The following is a 20,000-nucleotide window of genomic DNA, read 5'->3' on the forward strand; positions in this document are numbered from 1 at the left end:
CCTAAATTTTTTTTTTTAAATCATGATTTTTGCTAATAAATCCAAAAGTTTTTGATCAAATGACTTGAAAGTTTTATATGATGGTGTTATATATGCCAAAACATATATAGAAATTATGTAATTTGGAACATTAGAAAAAAAATGGCGGATGGTCCCCTTAACAAAGGTAAAACTGCCTAATACTAGACAATGTTCTTTATCTAGGGAAATCAATAGCAGGAACCAGTATCACAAGTATTTAATGGGCCTTAAGTTGTCAAAAACAAACTCCACTTTATAATAATTCCTGCTAAAAAACTTGTTTCATGTTGATTTTGCAAGAGAAATTGCATTGGGGTTCAAAAGTTTTCTTGGAATCTCCTGAATAGCTATTACCAAAGTTGACCTGGTTAAGCTCACTGGGTTATATCAAAAGTTACATAGAAAATAATTTATTCAAAGGGCACCAACTTGTTACTGTGCTTTTTCTCTATCCTGTACTATCAACCATAAAAGAAAGGATGCCCTTCTGAGAATGGGTATTTGTTATGATGTAGATAAAACATAAATGTTGAGTTTATGACGTCTTCTTAACGGTAAGTCTGACAGTGCTGGGATATATTTTATTCCTTGAAAAGGTGTTTGTTCTAGCGCCATGTACAAACCTTCCACTCTTTACTTAGTATTTATTTTGGCAAAGCTGAAACTAGCTGATAAAGACTTTTAGCAAGGTTTAACTACCCTGCGTTAGTTAGCAATGGGAGGAGCAGGGTAGACTAGCCCCCACTCACACCAGCACTAGCGACTAAGTGTCATTTTTATTTCGGCTCGGTAGAGTAAAGACACAGTCTTTCTCTCCCACCAAAACCTTTTAACTGGTTTACATTTAAAAGCAGGTGGCCTAAAGCTTAACGAAAAGTCTTTTTTCTTTCAGAGCTGCCTTCCTTGGGACTCACGAGTTCCCCATGGAAGGCAAGGTAGCATTAGGTTTTTGGCTTCAGCTTTTGTTTGCCCCTTCATTCGCTCTGCTACGGCGGGTGGGTGTGGACAGTTGCTGACAAGAACTTTGAGTGACTTGTTTTATAACTCCTTTGGGGTAAACTCAAAAACGATGTTCGGCTACGTTTTATAGGCACACATGATGTTGACCTTTAACTTGAGCTCAACTCATTGAAGGGAAGCACAGTGCTGCCCGGAGGTTCGCCCTAGGTGTTAGAGAACTTTCCCTTCCGAGAAAGAGTCCCTCCACCAGCCGTAGTCCAGCAACCTTCCCGCTTGCGGGGAGAATTGCCGAAAACAGCAACAGATGTTGGCCGTTTTTCCTATCCACAGGAAAGACTTCCTTCATCTGTGTGGTTTTCCTCCGTTGGGCATTGGATTCGTCCCTGCCCTGCCCTTGTTCTTTGGAGCTCTTGTCAATGAAGGAGTTAAGTGATTGCTTGCAGTTCCTACTCATTGCCTCCCGACACTCAAGGTACAAAACGAGTTTCATTGCAATTTCTCTCTGGGGTCTTTGCTGCAGATGTTGCTGACTGCTGGATGCTTGTGGCCACCTCGTCTCCCATCGACGAGTCTTGTAAGCTTTAACTCTTTGGGGTTATTGCCGACATAGCGCCTCTTGGGCCACAACAAGCTTTGTGAGACCAAGCCCTTTGGGACCTGTGCATCATGTCCAGGACAGCCTTTTTCGTTCCCCTTCAAGGGGACAACATAAGGCTACTCAACTCCCTGTGAGGGATAAGATGAGCATGAGTACTTTACAAAGACCTTGGTTTTGCAGAGCAGTCATGCACAGTGTTTTGCACCCATCTACTGAGCTCTAGCAAGGTGGGTCGCTGAGTTCATCAGCCTGACGAAAGTCTGCAAGTGTCCTTAGTACCCATTACGGGCTTGCAAGAACCTACTCAATAGCGTGCGCTACTTCGGTAGCACATAGAGCTACAGGTTACTGTTACCACAAGTGAGTGCTACTTCAGCAGCGCACACTTTCTCTCATCACCTAGCTCTAGCCTTACTAGAAAAATTCACAGCTCTGTTCGCCAGCATTCGTTGATTTTCGCTTGCATTCGCAAGCACTTGGCAGCATTCGCTGATTCTCACTAGCATTTGTGAGTGCTTGCCACCATTCGCTAATTCTCGCTAGCGTTCTTGAGCGCTTGCCAGCATTCACTGGTAAGCCTATAATATGAACCTATCTGGTGTTTGGGTTCTTGGCGCTCTGGGCCAACAAACCCTTACACCCTGTACATTCAAGACTACAATTCTCCATGAGGAAATTGTCTTTGCTGAGGAGGGTTACTAGACTGCAGGCTTTCTTTAAAACTCCATGTAAAGCTGAAATTAACTCCCTGGTGGCGCATGTGCTCCTGCCAAGACAAAACCTCAGGATTATTGTTAAAAATAGGGTTTACTGATAATCAATTGCATCCGTGGCATACCATTGGGCACAAGTAGTTCTCGTTAGACGCCTAGTTTCAGGAAGCATAATCCTTTTGGGGTTATTTTCTTGGGCCTCGTTTCCCTCACGTAAAGGAGAGCTCTTCGGAGCACTTGCACAACGAGCTGGTGAAGCATACCATTCCTCAAAGTAGTGGTCTTGATCCATTACTTTTCATACTATATACACATGACATGTGGTTTGGTCTAAAAAACAAGCTTGTTGCATATGCAGATGATGCTACTCTCTTTGCATCAATTCCATCTCTGAATGTAGATCTGGAGGCTGCTGAATCCCTTAATAGAAGTCTTGCCAAAATTAGTGCATGGTGCAAATTGTGGGGTATGAAGTTGAATCCTAACAAAACTCGAAGTATGATTGTAATTATGTCAAGGACCGTGGCTCCTCAACATCTGGATCTCTGCATTGATAATGTTTCTTTAACTTTGTAAAACTCTTTTTAAAATTTTAGGTGTGATTCTCAACAGCAAATTTACTTTTGAGAAACACATTAGGTCTGTGTCTTCTTCAATTGCACAAAAGATTGGCTTACTGAGAAAGGGTTTTTGATATTTTTTGTGATCAATCTATTCTGAAGAAGTGTTTTGATTCTTTAATTTTACCTTGTTTCGAATATTGTTCTCCTGTCTGGTCTTCAGCTTGTTTCTCATCTTAATTTGTTTGACAGGAACTTAGGGTTTATTAGATTTCTTATTCCTGATCTAGATATTAATCTTTGGCTCCGCCGTTCAATTAGATTTTTTTATAACTCTGACCATCCTTTACATTCAGATCTTCCTGGACAGTTCCATTCGGTTCGTAATACTAGGTATGCAGTTAATTATAGTCAGGCCTTTTCCATCATGAGTCTCAATACTACACTACTCTAGAAGTTGTATTCCATCTGTGACCAAGTTGTGGAATGAACTTCCTAATTGGGTAGTTGTATCAGTAGAATTTCAAAAGTTCAAAGTTGCAGCAGATGTTTTTATATTGAACAGGTTTACTCAAGTCCTTTTATAGTTTATATATATCAAATACAGGTATCTGTTTTATTGTTGTTAATGTTTTTAAAGTATTTTATTTTAATTTTTCATTATTTCTTATATCGTTTTATTTCCTTATTTCCTTTCCTCACTGGGCTATTTTTCCCTGTTGGAGCCCTTGGGCTTATAGCATCGTGCTTTTCCAACTAGGGTTGTAACTTAGATAGTAATAATAATAAAAGTAATTGCAAGGTTGTTTTTTGCAAGCCTCTTGTCCCAAGGGAATAGTGTTAGCTTTTGCTTATGTTTTTTTGAACGATGTGAAAAAAAGACCTTTTAGGAAAAATAAAAATTTTGTATATAGTACTGTACTAGAAAATTGTTTAGCTGTGATTATTTGTTTAATGTTTTTTTTTTATTTATATTAACTTGTGCTCTTGTCCATCCCCATTGCCCAAAAACTTAGCAGGTAGCTGGCAGCAATCCCTACACCGGTAGAGTTTTAGATTTAGAAAGACTAAGAATCCTGCCAATGTCAGAGCACCCTTTTGAGGCACTTAATTTCATCTGCTGATGTAAACAGATGACTCCCTCATCTTCTAGACTACATTTGTGGGTGTCTATTTGTAATGTGATTTCTTTTGTGTTGTAGTCTTATCACTGACAGTTGTGTTTAGTGATACTGAATACTTCACAAACATTAAGTGGACCTTTTCAGTGAAAATGGCTCTGCATCACAAACTTAATTGTCTTATTAAACTCGACTCAAAGTACTTTCTGAGCACATCTGCTACTGTGTAGCTACTAGTTTGTTCACTTTTTAAGTATGCAGCCCTGTTAAAAGCTGCATACAGAACCATCCACATTCGATATTCCTTTATTGGATAACCAGTTGTAACTTCATTTTAGTACTGTCCAGAAGTTAGCGTTCGTAAGTAGATTGTTATCTTTAGATTTATCGCTGATTAAGAGACTAGTAGTTTTATTGATATGGGAGTGTCCAACATGTGAATGGTTATTTTTCTCAAATCAATCCATTTTAGACTAGTTGTTGCTGATCAAATCTCGATCAGTATTGCAGGCCTGTATTTTGTCATCATTCAACCTTTATTTTTTCATGTTTGAAATAAATGGTTTTTTTTTAATACAATTCCTCCCATACGGTATCTTATCTATTAGCCGGTAATTAATTTTTTTGGGGGGTTCATTTTTTTTCTCTTAAATGTTTCTAAGGGTCACTTAAACTTGAAATGAAGAAACATCTTACTTAGAAAGTATACTGCTCCTCTTTATTTAGGACTCGATGCAGAGTACAGCTCGAAGAGAGCCGGCATACTTGAGATAGAACATGTAGGAAGTTCCAATGTTCTACCTGGGTCCCCTTGCCCAGTATAAAATCAAGGGGTGGTGCCCAGTGCTCAATTCATTCTTGATTGTTTACCTTTTGGCCAGATCTCTGGGTACTCCACCATATCTTTTGTGTATTGAGAAGTTGGGGTGTGGTCGGCATTCGAACACTAGGCAGTCAGCGTGCTAAGTCAGGCCACAGTCTGCAAACCACTAAACAGTAACAAGCCCCACCCACAAGGCGGCCAGGCAAACGTTGTCAGCTTCTCATTACATTTACGAATGTTAGCCCACAAGGCATACAGGCAAACCTTGAATACCGGCATAGGTATGAATGTAGGCTATGCTAGCTGTGTGTTAAAAATGCAACAACTAGTCGACGATCAAATGTTTTGGCAATAATGTTGCGATTCGTGGCACATACATTATTCCTGCATGCGGGCTAAGGCTCGTTTTAAAACGCTTACCCTGAGGCCAAGTAGTTACGAATGTGCGACTGCATGTGGGAAATCTCTAGTGCGAACAAGTGAACTTTCTGCAGCCAAGGGCTATAGATCATCTTACTGTTAGAACTTTGTTCTAATAAATCGTTAGTTTTGATGGCTATATTCCTAACGGGAAGTCAGGTCATGCATTACCCTCCTACCCTTCCGTAACCAGACATAGGTGGTCTACCTTCAAATAGACTCTTCCTTCATGCCGGGCAATCCCTTCCTAGCTTTCCGATTGGCCCTCTTTAGTTGTTTTCAATCCTTAGACTCGAAACTTCACATCAGCTTCGGAACTTATTCTGGATTTATGGAAACGAAGAAATGCAATCGTTTTCACAGTAGGAACATGATGATCTCGATAGTGAACTTTAATCAACATTCTCCAACTGTGTTCCGGACACAATGAATAATTCTGGCTTCGCCCATATGTTTGTCCCGCCTCCCTAGTCTGTCACTGGTTCGTAGTGTCCGGTCTTTTGTCTGACAGCGATTGCCAAGGAGATTCGGTTTAATAACATCTCCCTCCACCTCCAGGGAATACTGGCTACCCTTGTATTACCGATCTGTAACCATACTTACTCGACTAACTCCCACTGGATTGGAGGCAGTTGGAAGCTAGGTTCTCCTATCCCTACACAGCAGTTGCATGCAACTGGTTGCATGTCTTGACATCAAACAACATCTCAATGTTTACTTGCTAGGCAATCTCTCAGCACCTTGGGATTAACCGAGGAGAATTGACCTCTCTCTTGAGGGTTAAGGTTTCTTGCTCCACTCAGTGGAACTTGCTATCCTTTAGGGGAACAACAATAGTCACAATCCATGGGAGTAGTTGGCTACCCTACGGGGCAATTGGTTGAACAGGTAGCCCAGAGCCCATCCCATTTTCACAGATAGGGTGGCATCAGGACATCAGAAGTCTGCTCCAAGAATTTGATGATAGCGTTTATCTTGAGCCAGGCTGCAGGCAGTGTTGGCTACTTCTCGTCACGAGCAGGAAGGGCTGACTGCTTCATTTTGTGTCCTCTTCTCAGCCATAACAGGATTTTGGAGAAAGGCATTTGAAGTCTTTTGGAAACTATCTCTATCAGACTTTTGGTCTTCTCTGCTTCTTATCTCGTCAGGACTAGGTTCTCATCTACTTCGGACATAGTTCCTCTCTGTCTTACGTCCTGTCCTATCTCTCTTGGCCAATCTCTTCTTGAAGTTTATATACCCATGTATGGGTAGAGTTAATTACAGTGGGCAATAGTCTTTGCCACATAGGTGTTTTTTTTTAAATTCTGCGTCTTGATTGGCCTCCTCAAAAAAGCCCACTTCGATGTCCCCTTCCTCCAGGCAAGGTGGAGTTGGGCAATGTTTAGATTTAGCTGGGCTCAGGTCAGCTGCATGCTCATCTATACTAATCACAGAAATTTTCTATTTCTAGTACTGATTAGCCAGGCCGTCATCCTACGAGGATAACAAGGTGTCAGGGTCCCTCTCAAACAGCTCGTACGAAGCGCAAGAGGCCACCCTGGGCCAATAACCAGCCAGTTGGTTTGAGGACTTCCACCCACATATAGGCAAGTCTCTTAACTAAAGAGCGAAAGATTTTTTATTTGGCTTTGGAACAAATAACAAATTTGGAAGTAATTTGTAATTTTTCCTAGCTATACAAACCAGGAGCTCTTTATACATACTGGTCCCGCCAACACCTACCCCCAGAAAGCCCTGCCGCAATTGCAAAGTGATGGTTAGTTACTATTTGTAGTGTGAGTGGGGTCTATCCTACCCCGCTCCTCCCCCTTGGTATCTAGCGGGGGTAGTTACACCTTGCTAAAAAGCTTTATCAGCTAGTTTCAGCTTCAGTGAAATAAATACTCCTTAGTAAAGAGCTCCAAGTTTGTATGGCTAGGAAAAATACAAAATTACAGTACTTCTAAATTAGTTAATTAGGAGTAGAATGTACCATAGGAGGTCCTTTCAACTTCTTGGAAATGTCCATACCCTTTTGTTGAATATAGATCACTTAATAGCATCTTTAAGATTTATTTTATTGTTGGCTATCAGACTGGTTGGTTATTAGAAGTCCCATGTTTACCTCTTTTATCTTTTAATGGGTAAACAACAGGTTTTAAATTGTAAGACTATCATGATAATTATTATGGTGACTTTTGTTTCTTCAGAAACAAAAACCCACGTAACTCTTCCTCTCACTCTCATTGACTTAGAGGTAATCTTAATGAAGTAGACCAAATACTGAAGAGAGCAGGTAATTTGCTCATAGATGATTTTACAGCTTTTACTGTAAAATGCAGGTGAGCACGAGCAAGTCTATATTGTCAAAAAGGAAAGTTGATATACTTTTATTTTTGGTCTCATCACAACTAGGAAGTACTTTACTAATTTATTCATACCTGAGAATCACTGTGATTTATTTGATGGGATTTTCCAAAGGTTAATTAATCTACCCATTTGAAGATAGAAAGACATTTTGTCTCCTTGGGAACGAACGAATTGACTGGTACCATCCTTGTTGTTGAGAGAATTGACATAATAATGTCCTTATTACTGCTCTCTCATTTTGAGGGCTGTACTTAATAGAGTAGAACTGCATGAAATGTATGTGAGCTTTGAGCAATTAAAGCTAAGAATGTTACTAATTGTATCTTGGTATCTTTTTTTTTTTTTTTTTTTTTTTTTTTTTTTTTTTTAGAAACATGTATGTAATTTGCTATGTACGTACTATCCAATATGTCTTTTTATGGGTTTTCTGGATGCAGATTAAACATAATGGACACACATCTTTGAGCAGAATTGCCTTAAATGAAATTCACATTATTGTGATATGCCAATTGAAAAATCTGATCTGTGTGTGTGTGTGTGTGTGCAATAATTGCTCTTAGGTTTATTGTAGGTTAGTGCAAGTATGTTTCTCTTGTCTCTCACATTATGAACAACCTTTAAACAAACATTTTAAGAGCACTGGTCGTTACCTGTTGTTTCTGTAAATGTCATCTTTGTCTTGACATCCTTTCAACAGGCGGCTTGTCTTTATTAAAGGTAATTTTAAGAGACATTTAATGAATCTTCTTATAGAAATTTTCTACAGTACGGGAGTGGCCCCCCAAATATTACTGTATCTAGCCAAATGCAGTTCAGTGTTTTAGGATTATTGAATTATCTCTTTTGTTGCTGATTTGCAACCTTGCTTGGCTGTTACTTTCATAGCATGCTGATCTTGTCTGTGTGGAATAAGGTGACCTTTTATCCCACTAGAAGTATTTACCAGCTTTGGTTACCCTTTTGGCTTTTATTTATAAAATAACCTACTTGGTGGTGTATTTCTGTTGATATGTTTCAGGTTAGCAAGGTAGCCTATTGAATTATGGTTGCCAATGCTAAGAAATTGATGTTTTATAGAAATTATGGTTTAATATTTTTTTATATTCTGCTATTTTAATTATTTTCAGATAACTGCACTGCCCCCTTTAGATAGGCTAGATGTTGAACCTTAAATCCGTATTTGGAATTTATTTTTATTTTATTTTGCAGTTTGTTTGGAAACATTGAAATCTTGTATTTACATTTCGAGATGAGATTCTTTTACTTTGTATGAATATTGCTATTTGTGTACGGAATTGCCATATGAAGTAAAGTTATTTTTTCGTGTGTGCAAATTATATCTATTTTATACCATGCTTAACTAGATGTCTTCCCTTTTCGGAATGTCCCATAGATCGGTTGGCCCGCACTCCAAACACTCCTTCATCGTCCTCGAAAGGCGTGGGGGAAAGCAATGTTCCAAGTCCATTTTCATCATCACATCTAGGAAACCCTGCCTTTAACCCTCAGAAAATGGGTACAGGCAAGGGAGGGGTGAGTAAGGTATAATAAGGTATCGGTGCGTCATGTATTCTCTTGATATATAACTCATGCAACAAGTGTCTTCTGAAGTGAAAAAGTACATATGTTATGCTGAAGTGTTAAAATTGAGGTTTATATCGAGAGTGTGCATTCTGGTAATCAGTCTTTGGAGCAGCAAAAATTGATTTATATATTGACACCGAGTACAGTATTGTCTGACGCACCAATCCCCTTTATTTAATGATAAGATTTGCCCTTGGTATCAGGGCAGTAGTGTAAAGTAGCACCACTTCCCCAGGTATCTAATGGATGATCAAAACTTCCTTTCATTGATAAAAACTGTCTATTGTGTGGCTTCATACACATGCATTGAAGACATTTACTTCATTGTATTGCATACAGTACTGTTGAGTAAGAAAGTTATGTAAGGTTTTGTTGTTTTATCTTTTAAGATTACTGGAAGAGCAGTAAGCCTTTGAAGAATTTATCCAGTTAAATTTTGTGCTATATGAATACTTCGCTAAAGTGTAAGTCTGTATGTTAAGTTTGTAGATGTGCAAGGGTAATTTTTTTATTCCTTAATTACTTTTGTTTTGTATGGCCATCATGTCCTCAAATATTCATGAGTAATTTTGAGTGTGTGTGATTGATTGATTGATTTTGATTGAGATTATATATCTGAACATTTGGAGCTGGTTGCAGTAATTTATAGATTAAAGGCAAATACAATTATACTTTTATCAGGAATTAAGTTTGGAGGATTATAAGTAAAACCTGCAGTATCTATTGAACATTTATTTAGGTGCTTTGTTGTACTGTATTAGAAAGAGGTATTTTTATATTTAGGAACTAATAATCCTCTTAAGGTACAGTACCTTTGTAAATTTTAATGTATTATATTTTGTACCTAGGTTATTCCTTAATGCACTTTGTATGGTATTTGTTATAGTTAAGTAGTACTTTGTTATTTGTATGTAGCAATAGTGATTGTAATTAGTAATGTATATTTGTTCAAAATCATATGTATTATTTTTAGGTTCATCCCTCTACTTAAGGGTTTAGGCGGCCTAAAAAATAGCCATATTTGGTCATAGCCATTTTCTGTTTTCATCGTTTTTACACTATAAAAGGTCTGGTCCATTGGCAGACTAAAGATTATGTCATTTAGAAGCTTTCTTATAGGCTAGAAAGGCAATTTCTTCCACGCATATATACATAGTAAGAATTTCCTTTTCTCGGCCATAGCGACGACTGAAATCATAACTTCATGAGAAAACTCTTCAATACTTATGTTGATATTCATATTTTATTGTTTTCCGTACGATACGTTGGGCAACAATAACGAAGTGTGTGAGAGCACATGTTCTAATTAGTAAAAAACCTTTGTGTTCAGTGCATGCAGCCCTTGAACAAAATATTGGCTATATTGCTAGCTCCTTGAATACCACTCATTTAGGGACTGCAGTATATGGGTCTAAAACTATCCATAACAAGAAAAACAGAGAAAGAGGATGTCTGGATGTAAGACAAAAAATAAAATGGAATTGTGAAAACATGGTGACTACTACAAACCAGGTCCCTTCTTAAGTAACTGAACTTGGCAACAATGAGTAGTTGGCAACTATGAACCCTCCATAAGCTTTTATCATTAATTTTAGCATATCATAAGAGGGGGTCATATATCTTTAGAAATATAGGGGACCAGGAGCCTTGTAGCGATCACCTAGAGCTCTATCGGTGAAGGCAAGTAAAAAATCTCTAAATGAGTTTTTCTTAAAACAGTTTTTTCATTTAAAATTATATCTACTTCGTTAGTTGAAGATGTTCTAAAGATTCAAAAACCTTTATAATGCCTGATTGTGGTGTATTTCAAGCAATAACTTAATTTCATCCTCATTTTTTTTCTCAACCCAAATATTATAGTGAAATTTTTATTAAAAAGAAATAAAAAAAAATAACACATGTCAGTACTTTGTAAAGTTATGGTTTGCATTCTTTATATCTTATACTCGTTAATAAATAGTAATATATTTTTTTTTTTCAAAAAATGTGGGAGAGGATAGAATTTGAAAAACATGGAATAAAACAAAAAAAAATACGAAAAAATTAATTTAAAAACAAAAATCTTTTCTCTCTCCGAATGAAATTTGAGGAAATAGTTTGTTGTAAGTACAATCAAACGGTTTGAATCCCAAAACTGTGGCTCAAAAATAATTTCCAAGACCGCCGATACCCTTACGTAACTTTTTTATCCCTTTTTTATTTTATTATTTATTGTCTTCCATCATAATTGTTACTTCACGTAGTAGTTAGTTATCTTTTTATTAGCTGTCAGTTTCTGTTTATTTACAAATCTTCCTTTTCTTTGCTAAATTATGTATTGTTTAGTTATTTGTATGCATGCAATTATGCTTTGTTGAATATGTTTACCATTTCGAATACTTTTGTAAGATTATATAAATAAGCTTGTGTATGAAGCCACAACTGTTAAAGAGGTTTTTATATACTTTACTTTATTAGTAGAGTGAGATATTGAAAACAAAAAGGCTGTTTTGATTATAATGAGAATCCTATTCGGAAAGTAGCATTCTTGTACTGGTTGGTCATGTAGTCTTTCCTTCCTTCAGTAAAACTTGTATTCGTATAATTTGATGTCCTTCTTACTTGTAGGCACGACTGTAGTTACATATCTCTCATTACCAGTTATCCCATTGTCAAGAAAAGTAGCACTTGCTAGCATCGATACCACTTTGGGATAAAGCAATGCATGCTCTTGAAGTTAATGGCCTCTTTTTGAGGCCAATTTCGTACAAAATCTTCAAACCTTTCTTGCTTCCAGCAAAGCGGCGAAGGACGGATCCCAAAACCACCAAAAGCTCCTGACAAGCCTTTGATGCCCTATATGAGATACTCTCGAAAGGTAGGATCTTTGTTTATGTTGCTGCTATTTTTAATGTTTAAGCTAACTCTATATGGACCACATATATTTCGGTCGGTCAAGAAAATCATGCCTTCGTTTCTAGGCTATTATGGACCTGAGGAATGTTATAGATTAGTTTTTTGCGGCAATTGCTCCAATCTATACAACAATACGGTACCATAACTAATTCGTTCTGCTGGTCACAGGGGAAAAATGAAATATGCTAATGAATGTTTTATCAAGATTTATTAAATTTTTAGAATATAGAAAGCACTTTTGTTGTTCATCTCACCATGAATTGATATCATATTGACAAATGGAACTAATGCATAATTTGTTGATGACTTGATATCTAATTGAAAATTTATTGTTTTGAGGCATAGAAATAATTGCAATATTACCTTTATTCATAATATGACACATTACAAAGAATATTATACATGTATGGAGCAGTGAAAAGCCTTATGAAAAATGTAGAAATAGCATTAATAACACCTTTATACATAATGTTACACTTAGAAAAGAAAACACAACTGAACTGATCTATGAAAAATCTGTTGGAAAGGGCAGAAATAATACTAATCCTGATTAAAAGAAAATATATTTATTTTTGTTTCATTACTCTAGGAAATGGGAGGGAGAGAGTCACACTGTCTTTAGTATGAAACTGCATAAAGCATTGGTTTTTTCATTTAGACAAACTCCCATTGCATTTGATACACCTGATGTTGGTGTGACCCATACCTCCAACTCGTTTGCAATACAAATGACCATTTTACACCTCTGAGAAGTGCCCTACTTTATCAAGTGTCACGTCTCTGTTTCACTAGGCCAACAGTTTGAATTCTTTTTGATAGTGGAGTAACCATTCTCTCACTTGAAGTTGAACGACCTCGTTTGGGGACATTTCCCCATTTCAATGAGTGATTCTGACAAAGATATCTTGAAGGTCACTATGGGAATCCTTATGGCCTTGTAGTCTCTTCGGTATACTAGCCAGGTCAATCATGTGAAGGATAAGTCTGTGATAATATTAATTTAAATGCAGAGGGATCCTGTATAGTGCTAGAAGACAGTCGGCCAGATCTACAGCTCCATGTTCTTATTGTACAAAAGTACGATGTTAGGCTATGGAATTTCCACAACTTGGTTCTGACTTCCATCATAGAATTTTGTAGTGCAAGTTGGGTTGCCCTCACCAAAGGAAGACTATAATGTTACCTATTTATTGTCAAACCATTTGACTGTTGTTACCTGGCTGTCCTCATCAGATGATTTCCATTCCTCAAATGCACCTCTGCCTTTCTTCATATCAATGTCTATGTGAACTTCGAGGCCTGGAAGCTGGTTTGCCCGAACTGTCCCACAGCACCATAAGTCCCTGTCAGCCAGATGCTCTACAAGTAATGATGTAAATTAATTGTCAAAATAAAGAAAGTGATTCCTATTGTTTGGAATAATCTTAGCCAATTGCAAAATAATATAAGATTAATCACCTAGATCTGGAATAGTAGGTTGAATCGATCCTGTGTAAGGTATGAAGTCATGAATTAGAATCCCACAGTCTGCAAGAACTAATAACTTGAAATCTCATTTGTTCCAACACGGTTACTTACCTAGAACTACCTTCTTAGGAGTTACTGGTTAACTCTACCTAACCGACCAGCTTTTTGTATAGTTTATCTCCCTCTTCCCGTTTTCTACGGGGTCAACCTCTGGCAGTGTGGTATATGCCCAGAGGCGACCCCGGGGTCAGGCAGCGTGCTAGCTCAGGTCGAATCGCCAGTAAGTTTCTGGTCGCGACGCAATACACATCTTGCCGCGCTCTCTCTTACCTGTGCGACTCTCGTGTCCCCCGATCCTTTGTGCTTACCGCATGTTGCCCACGTGTTTTCATTTTCACTTTCCCGTTCATCCTTGTGTCTCTTGGTGTGTTAGCTTTGTGTTATAGAGCATCCTCGTCGTTGCCCTGGGCCTGTGGCTGGGAAGTCTTGCGGGGCTCTCCTCTCCAAGCCTGAGGTTGATCCCCACTCCCTGTGCTCCACGTGTAGGGGGAAAGCGTGTTCCCCTACCTCTACGTGCCCGGAGTGTGCTGATTGGACTGAGATCCAGTGGGTGCGCTTCGGGACAAAGAAGAAGAAGGCAGCTAAGAAGATGCCTAAAGATTCCAGCATTTCTTTGCCTGCAGGTTCGCCAGACGACTCGGCAGACCGTAGCGCCTGCTCTTCTTCCCCCTACCCAGCGTAGGGGACGAGGTAAGTCCGTTGCGGGGAAGAGGCCCATTGCCCTTCCCCAAGAGTCTGATTTTCCTGTGGGGGATGTGTCCAGTGTGGGGCAGGCATGTGTGGGGCCTGAGTGGAGTGCAGAAGTGTGGGTAGGAGGCGAGGGCCTGGTGCCTGCAGGTCCCGTCGCCTCGGAAGATCCTATGTGGGGTAGGCCGAGTGCCGATACTTCCCCTGCCTCGTGGCGTGTTTCGGGTGCTTCAACCGCCGGGGAAGACATGGAGAAAGGTAGTTCGTCGTCTTCGAACCCCGCCACGTGGGTGAAACCTAGGACTCCCTTCAAGTCTCCCGTTAGAGAGGAGGTAGATCAATGGCTCTATAAAGGGCTCGCGGGGACCCCTCCGGCTCCCTCGGCTACGCTACCCCCCGTGTTTCTGCAACCGCCCGCACCTGAGAAACGACGTGATTTTCCCCCCACGGTCTTGGACGTGTCGGCCGGTCGGAGAGGTCCGTCCTCATCCTCGTCGTCGTCGTCGTCGTCATCGGACTCTCCGTCTTCTTCGTCATCAGAGGACGAAGACAGGAACCTTAACAAAAGGAAGAGGGAGAAATCCCGCAAGAAGAAAAAGTCTCGTTCCCGCTCGAGGCATGGTAGGAAACGGTCGAAGTCCTCTAAGAAAAAAGCGAAGAGGAGTAGGTCGAAGGACTGGGTGAATGTCACAGTGCCCCGGAGCGAGCTGTTTAGGTTTTCCACAGCCGCGGCCGCTTCCGGGTGGCTCCCTAGAGCCTCGCCTTCGTTGTGTCACCCTCCTAGCTCCTCCTTCGGACTAGGCGCCCGGCGGGAGGGCTTGAACCGAGACCCCCGTGTATTGTTTAACCCTACGGTAGCCTCCGCTCCTTCTTCCCATAGGAAGGATATAAGGAGTACGAAGGAAGGCTTAGCGTCGACCACGGGCACCTTGGAGGCCTTCCTTAAGCACCAAGGGCGCCCGTCGGTCCGCATGGATCCCCCATCCACGGAGCCCCCCGTGGAACAAGGTACTCCCATGACGGATGCCTTTGTATCCACGGGGCAGACCATACCACTGGCAGGCTCGGAGGACGTTGGTACTCCCATGACGGATGCCTTCGTCCCCTCGGGGCAGCCCATACCACTGGCAGGCCCGTCGGGCATTATTTTTCCCACCGTCACGGCGTACCCCCGTACGGAGGAACTGATGACGGAAGACCTGGTGGAAGGAGGGGAGTGCTCGACGGACGACATCTCCTCCTACCGTAAGGTTCTTGCCCTTATTCGAAGACACCACCGGTTAGATGAGCCCAAGCCCTCAGCTGCAAAGGCAGTACTTTCCGGACTGTCCGGGATGATCGACAGTCCGGTACAACAAAAGCCATCTCTGTCTCTCCCTCTCGCTCAAGACGTGAAGTTGTGGATGGAGCAGATTGATGGATACTTGGCAGGACTAGCAGAGGCCCCCAGAAGCCAGAGTTCCTCCAAACTTCTTCCGGGCCTGAAATCCCAGAAATTTTTTTACGTTCCCGAAGGGCATCGCGGTGGTCCCCGTGCGGTGGAAGCAGCAGTGTCCGCGCTGAACCAGGGAACCTCAGAAGACAGGGCATCCACGGCCCCCGTGTGCTTTTCCCCGTCGGAAGCATCTATGATGGAGGACATGGCTCAGGACCTGGTCTACGTGTCCTCCTGGTTGGATTGGTGGTTGTGCGCTTTGGTGGGGTTTCAGACATCACACGACCTCTCCCTACCAGAAAATCAGGCCAAGGCTTTTAAATTCTTATCGTCCCAGTCTCTGTCGGTAGCTTCGAACTGGGTCCTGAGAAAAAGGGATACAGTATTGAGCAAGCTAGTGCGGAAGTTACCTGACAGGGAAGCAAGGAGACTGAGAAATTCCTCCGTGTGGGGGAATGACATTTTCCCCATCAAGTTGGTAGAGGATACTATGGAGAAGGTGAGGAAAGTGAGAGAGGCGGATCCTAGGCCCCCGCCTATGAGGAAGACCACGTTTAGGAGAGCTCCAACGGACGTCCCTCACTCCTCACAGACCACACCCTTGCTTCCCAGAAGAGAACTTCCTTAAGCCCCTTGGCTTCAAGCCTCGCAACAGCCCACCCGTAGGACCACGGCAGGCCCTCAGTCAGCCTACAGACTCTCCTATGGTAACGCTAGGAGAGGTAGATCTGGCCGCTCCTCCAGGAGAAGGTAGGAGGAGAGGCCCCCTACTCCCGCAGGAGCCCCTAATAGGGGGATGCCTCAGACATTTTTGGCAAGCATGGCGGGATCTCGGTGCGGATCCCTGGACGGTGACGGTCCTGAAGGAGGGCTACAGACTCCCGTTCCTGGAAGAGCCTCCCCCTCTCATCCCAGCCCAGAGGGCCGATTGGCTGGTTCCAAAGGACCCCTTGAAGAGATCGGCGCTACAAGAGGAAGTAGTGGCCATGATCAACAAGGGAGCTTTGGAGACAGTGGAGAACCCCGGCCCGGGTTTCTTCAGCAGGCTCTTCCTTGTGGAAAAATCGACAGGAGGGTGGAGGCCAGTCATAGATCTCTCAGCCCTCAACAAGTTTGTTTCGAAGATGGATTTCAAGATGGATACCCCCAAGACAGTGATCGCAGCCTTGAGGGAGGGGGATTTCCTCATGTCTCTCGACCTCAAGGATGCCTACTTTCAAATCCCCGTGCACCCCTCCAGCAGGAAGTTCCTCTGGATCAAGTGGGAGTCCAGTGTCCTGCAGTTCAAGACCCTGTGCTTCGGCCTCTCGACGGCCCCGCAAGTGTTCACGAGAGTGTTCGCCGCGATCTTGGCGTGGGCACACGAGAAAGGCATTCGACTACTCAGGTACCTGGACGACTGGTTGCTGCTTTCTGCCTCAAGGGAACAACTGAAGGAGCAAGGCGTTATGTTGCTCGACCTCTGCAAGGTGTTAGGGATCACGGTCAACCTAGGGAAGTCCCAGCTAGTCCCCAGCACTAGGATGACTTACTTGGGGATGGTCCTGGACACCCAGTTAGTAAGGGCCTTCCCCTCAGAAGAAAGGTTGACCAACCTGGAACGTATCCTTCAACTCTTCCTGACGGGACAACCCAGGAGGGCCAAGGACTGGCAGAAGTTACTGGGTCATCTGGTTTCCCTGGAAAAATTAGTACCGCAAGGGAGACTCAGGCTCCGCTCGGTACAGTGGAATCTAAAGGAGTCGTGGGTCCAAGGCAAGGAGCCCCACAAAGTAGTGCCAGTCCTCCCAAAGACGAGAGAGACCCTTCTTTGGTGGAGCATCAGGTCAAACACAGAGAAGGGAATGCCCTTCGCCTGCGACCCCCGGAGATGCTGTTGTTCACGGACGCATCGAAGGAGGGCTGGGGAGCGCACCTGCTAGGAAAATCAGCAAAAGGGCAGTGGTCCAGCGAGGAGGCATCTCTCCAAATAAACATCCTGGAGATGATAGCAGTTCTAAGGGCGTGTCGACAGTTCATACACTTACGGCGAGGGAACACTGGGGCGTTAATGTGCGACAACGCCACAGTAGTGGCGTATGTAAAGCAGCAGGGAGGCATGAAGTCAAAGGTCCTCTGCGCCTTAGCCACGGAACTGTTGGAGTGGGCCACAGAAGAAGGGTTGGAACTGACGGCGAGATTCATTCCAGGAAAGAGGAACGTGATGGCCGACGGCCTTAGCAGGGCGGGTCAAGTGATAGGTTCGGAGTGGACCCTACACCCGGAGGTAGCTCGAGCAGTCATCCTACTGTGGGGCTCTCCAGTGATAGACTTGTTCGCCACACGTCTGAATGCCCAACTCCCCGTGTTCTGTTCTCCAATTCCAGATCCGTCAGCAGCGTTCGAGGATGCCTTCCAACATCCCTGGGACTGTCTCGATGTGTACGCCTTCCCTCCCTTCAGTTTGATCAGGCAAGTGCTGAACAGAGTGAGAGTGTCGTCCAACCTGTCGATGACTTTAGTAGCGCCCTGGTGGCCGGAGAGAGACTGGTTCGCAGACCTAAAGGAATTAGCTCTTCGTCCTCCTTGGCCGCTTCCGGACAGGCCAGACCTCCTGCGACAACCTCACTTTCACGGGTGGCACGAAAACCCTCGATCCCTCCGCCTTCACGCGTGGAGGTTATCAAGAAGCTCCTGAAGAAAGAAGGATACTCATCGAGAACCGCGACAAGGATGTCTGGGTATCTACGGCGTTCCTCGGCAGTTGTCTACCAGGCGAAGTGGGCAGTCTTCCTGAAGTGGTGTGCATCCAAAAACATCAGGCCCTTAGGGGCGACGATCCAGGACATTGCAGACTTTCTGGTGTACCTGAGAGACGACGTGGGTTCGTCCATCCCGGCCATCAAAGGAGTTCGAGCAGCCCTAGGTCAAGTCTTCCTCCTTAGAGGCATTGACTTGGGAGCCTCGAGGCACATCTCGATGCTCATCCGTAGTTTTGAGCAATCATGTCCCCCCAGGAGGTACGGGTTCCGCAGTGGGACTTGGTAAGAGTCCTCAAAGTTCTGTCAGAACCGCCCTTCGAACCTCTCAGGGACATATTAGACAGAGAACTCACCCTTAAAACAGCTTTTCTTTTAGCCCTGGCCTCGGCGAAAAGAGTTAGCGAGTTACACGGCCTCTCTTACGAGGTCTCACACTCCAAAGGGTGGAGGGAAGTTGTCTTTAGGTTCGTCCCTAGTTTTGTGGCGAAAACGCAGAACCCAGCGTGTTGGGATCCTCGGTTCGAGGGTTTTTCGGTGCCAGCCATCCCTCGATCCGACAACCCTAAGGATCTCCTCTTATGTCCCGTACGAACTATAAGAAAATACCTGGAAAGGACTGCAAATTTCCGCCCTCATCAAAACTTTATTCATCTCAACAGGACGGGTGAAGAAACCGGTCTCGAAAATTTCCATCTCTTTTTGGCTGAGACAAGTGATAAAGAGAACCTACGAGGTTTCTGGGACCCCTCTACCTGGAAAACCGAGACCTCATGATATCAGGGCTCTGAGCACCTCTCTGGCTTTCGAGAAGAACATGGCTGTGGGTAAGATCCTGAAGGCTGGGACCTGGTCTAGACAGTCCACCTTCACGGAGCATTATCTAAAAGATTGTACGAGAAAATCCTTGGACAAGTTTTCTATTGGCCCGGTTGTGTCGGCCCTTCAGGAGATCTAAGGTCATAGCCCCAGGGTAACCGGGGGTGTTAATGCCAAGAGACACTAGTTCCTTCCCTAACCTTACCCCCCCCTCCCCTTTTTCCTTCCTTCCCCTGATCAAACGGGCCAGGAAGATGATGAGAAGACCTTAATCACGGAAAGGTATAACCTTCAAGAAATTGGTTTTGAAAAAGGTAAGACATTTAGACACTAAGTGAGTTTTTTGGATAGTTTTCCCCTACTTTTCGTGCAGTTTTCAAGTGGTCTTAGAATCAAGACCTCCTTAGAGGTTCCCTCTCTCGCGTACCTCCCCGTCGAATCCTGATCCCTGCAGGACACTCCCACCTCTTAATGTGTAAGTCTCCTAAGAAGGTAGTTCTAGGTAAGTAACCGTGTTGGAACAAATCACAAATTTTTAAGTTATTTGTATTTTTCCTAACATACTTACCTAGAACTACCTTCGGGTTATGGCCCTCCCATCCTTCCCCAAGAACCTGCAGGATCGAGTAATACCTATTCCAACGAAACTTACTGGCGATTCGACCTGAGCTAGCACGCTGCCTGACCCCGGGGTCACCTCTGAGCATGTACCATACAGCCAGAGGTTGACCCCGTAGAAAACGGTAA

General features: G+C 42.9%; 1 protein-coding gene across 10 annotated transcripts in view; it reads left to right on the forward strand.

Annotated features, from left to right (window-relative positions):
- Window positions 1-20,000, forward strand: part of Bap111 (Brahma associated protein 111kD) — a 204,230-nt gene that overhangs the window by 99,016 nt on the left and 85,214 nt on the right. For 9 of the 10 annotated variants that reach the window (XM_068393572.1, XM_068393574.1, XM_068393576.1 and 6 more), the window contains 2 exons: window positions 8,962-9,110; window positions 11,929-12,009. In XM_068393572.1, coding sequence (XP_068249673.1) covers window positions 8,962-9,110; window positions 11,929-12,009 — 230 coding nt within the window. The remainder of the gene's footprint in view (window positions 1-8,961; window positions 9,111-11,928; window positions 12,010-20,000) is intronic. The other variant, XM_068393573.1, reaches the window with a different exon arrangement.

Source organism: Palaemon carinicauda, chromosome 19, assembly GCF_036898095.1.
Source record: "Palaemon carinicauda isolate YSFRI2023 chromosome 19, ASM3689809v2, whole genome shotgun sequence".
Lineage (NCBI taxonomy): Eukaryota > Metazoa > Arthropoda > Malacostraca > Decapoda > Palaemonidae > Palaemon > Palaemon carinicauda.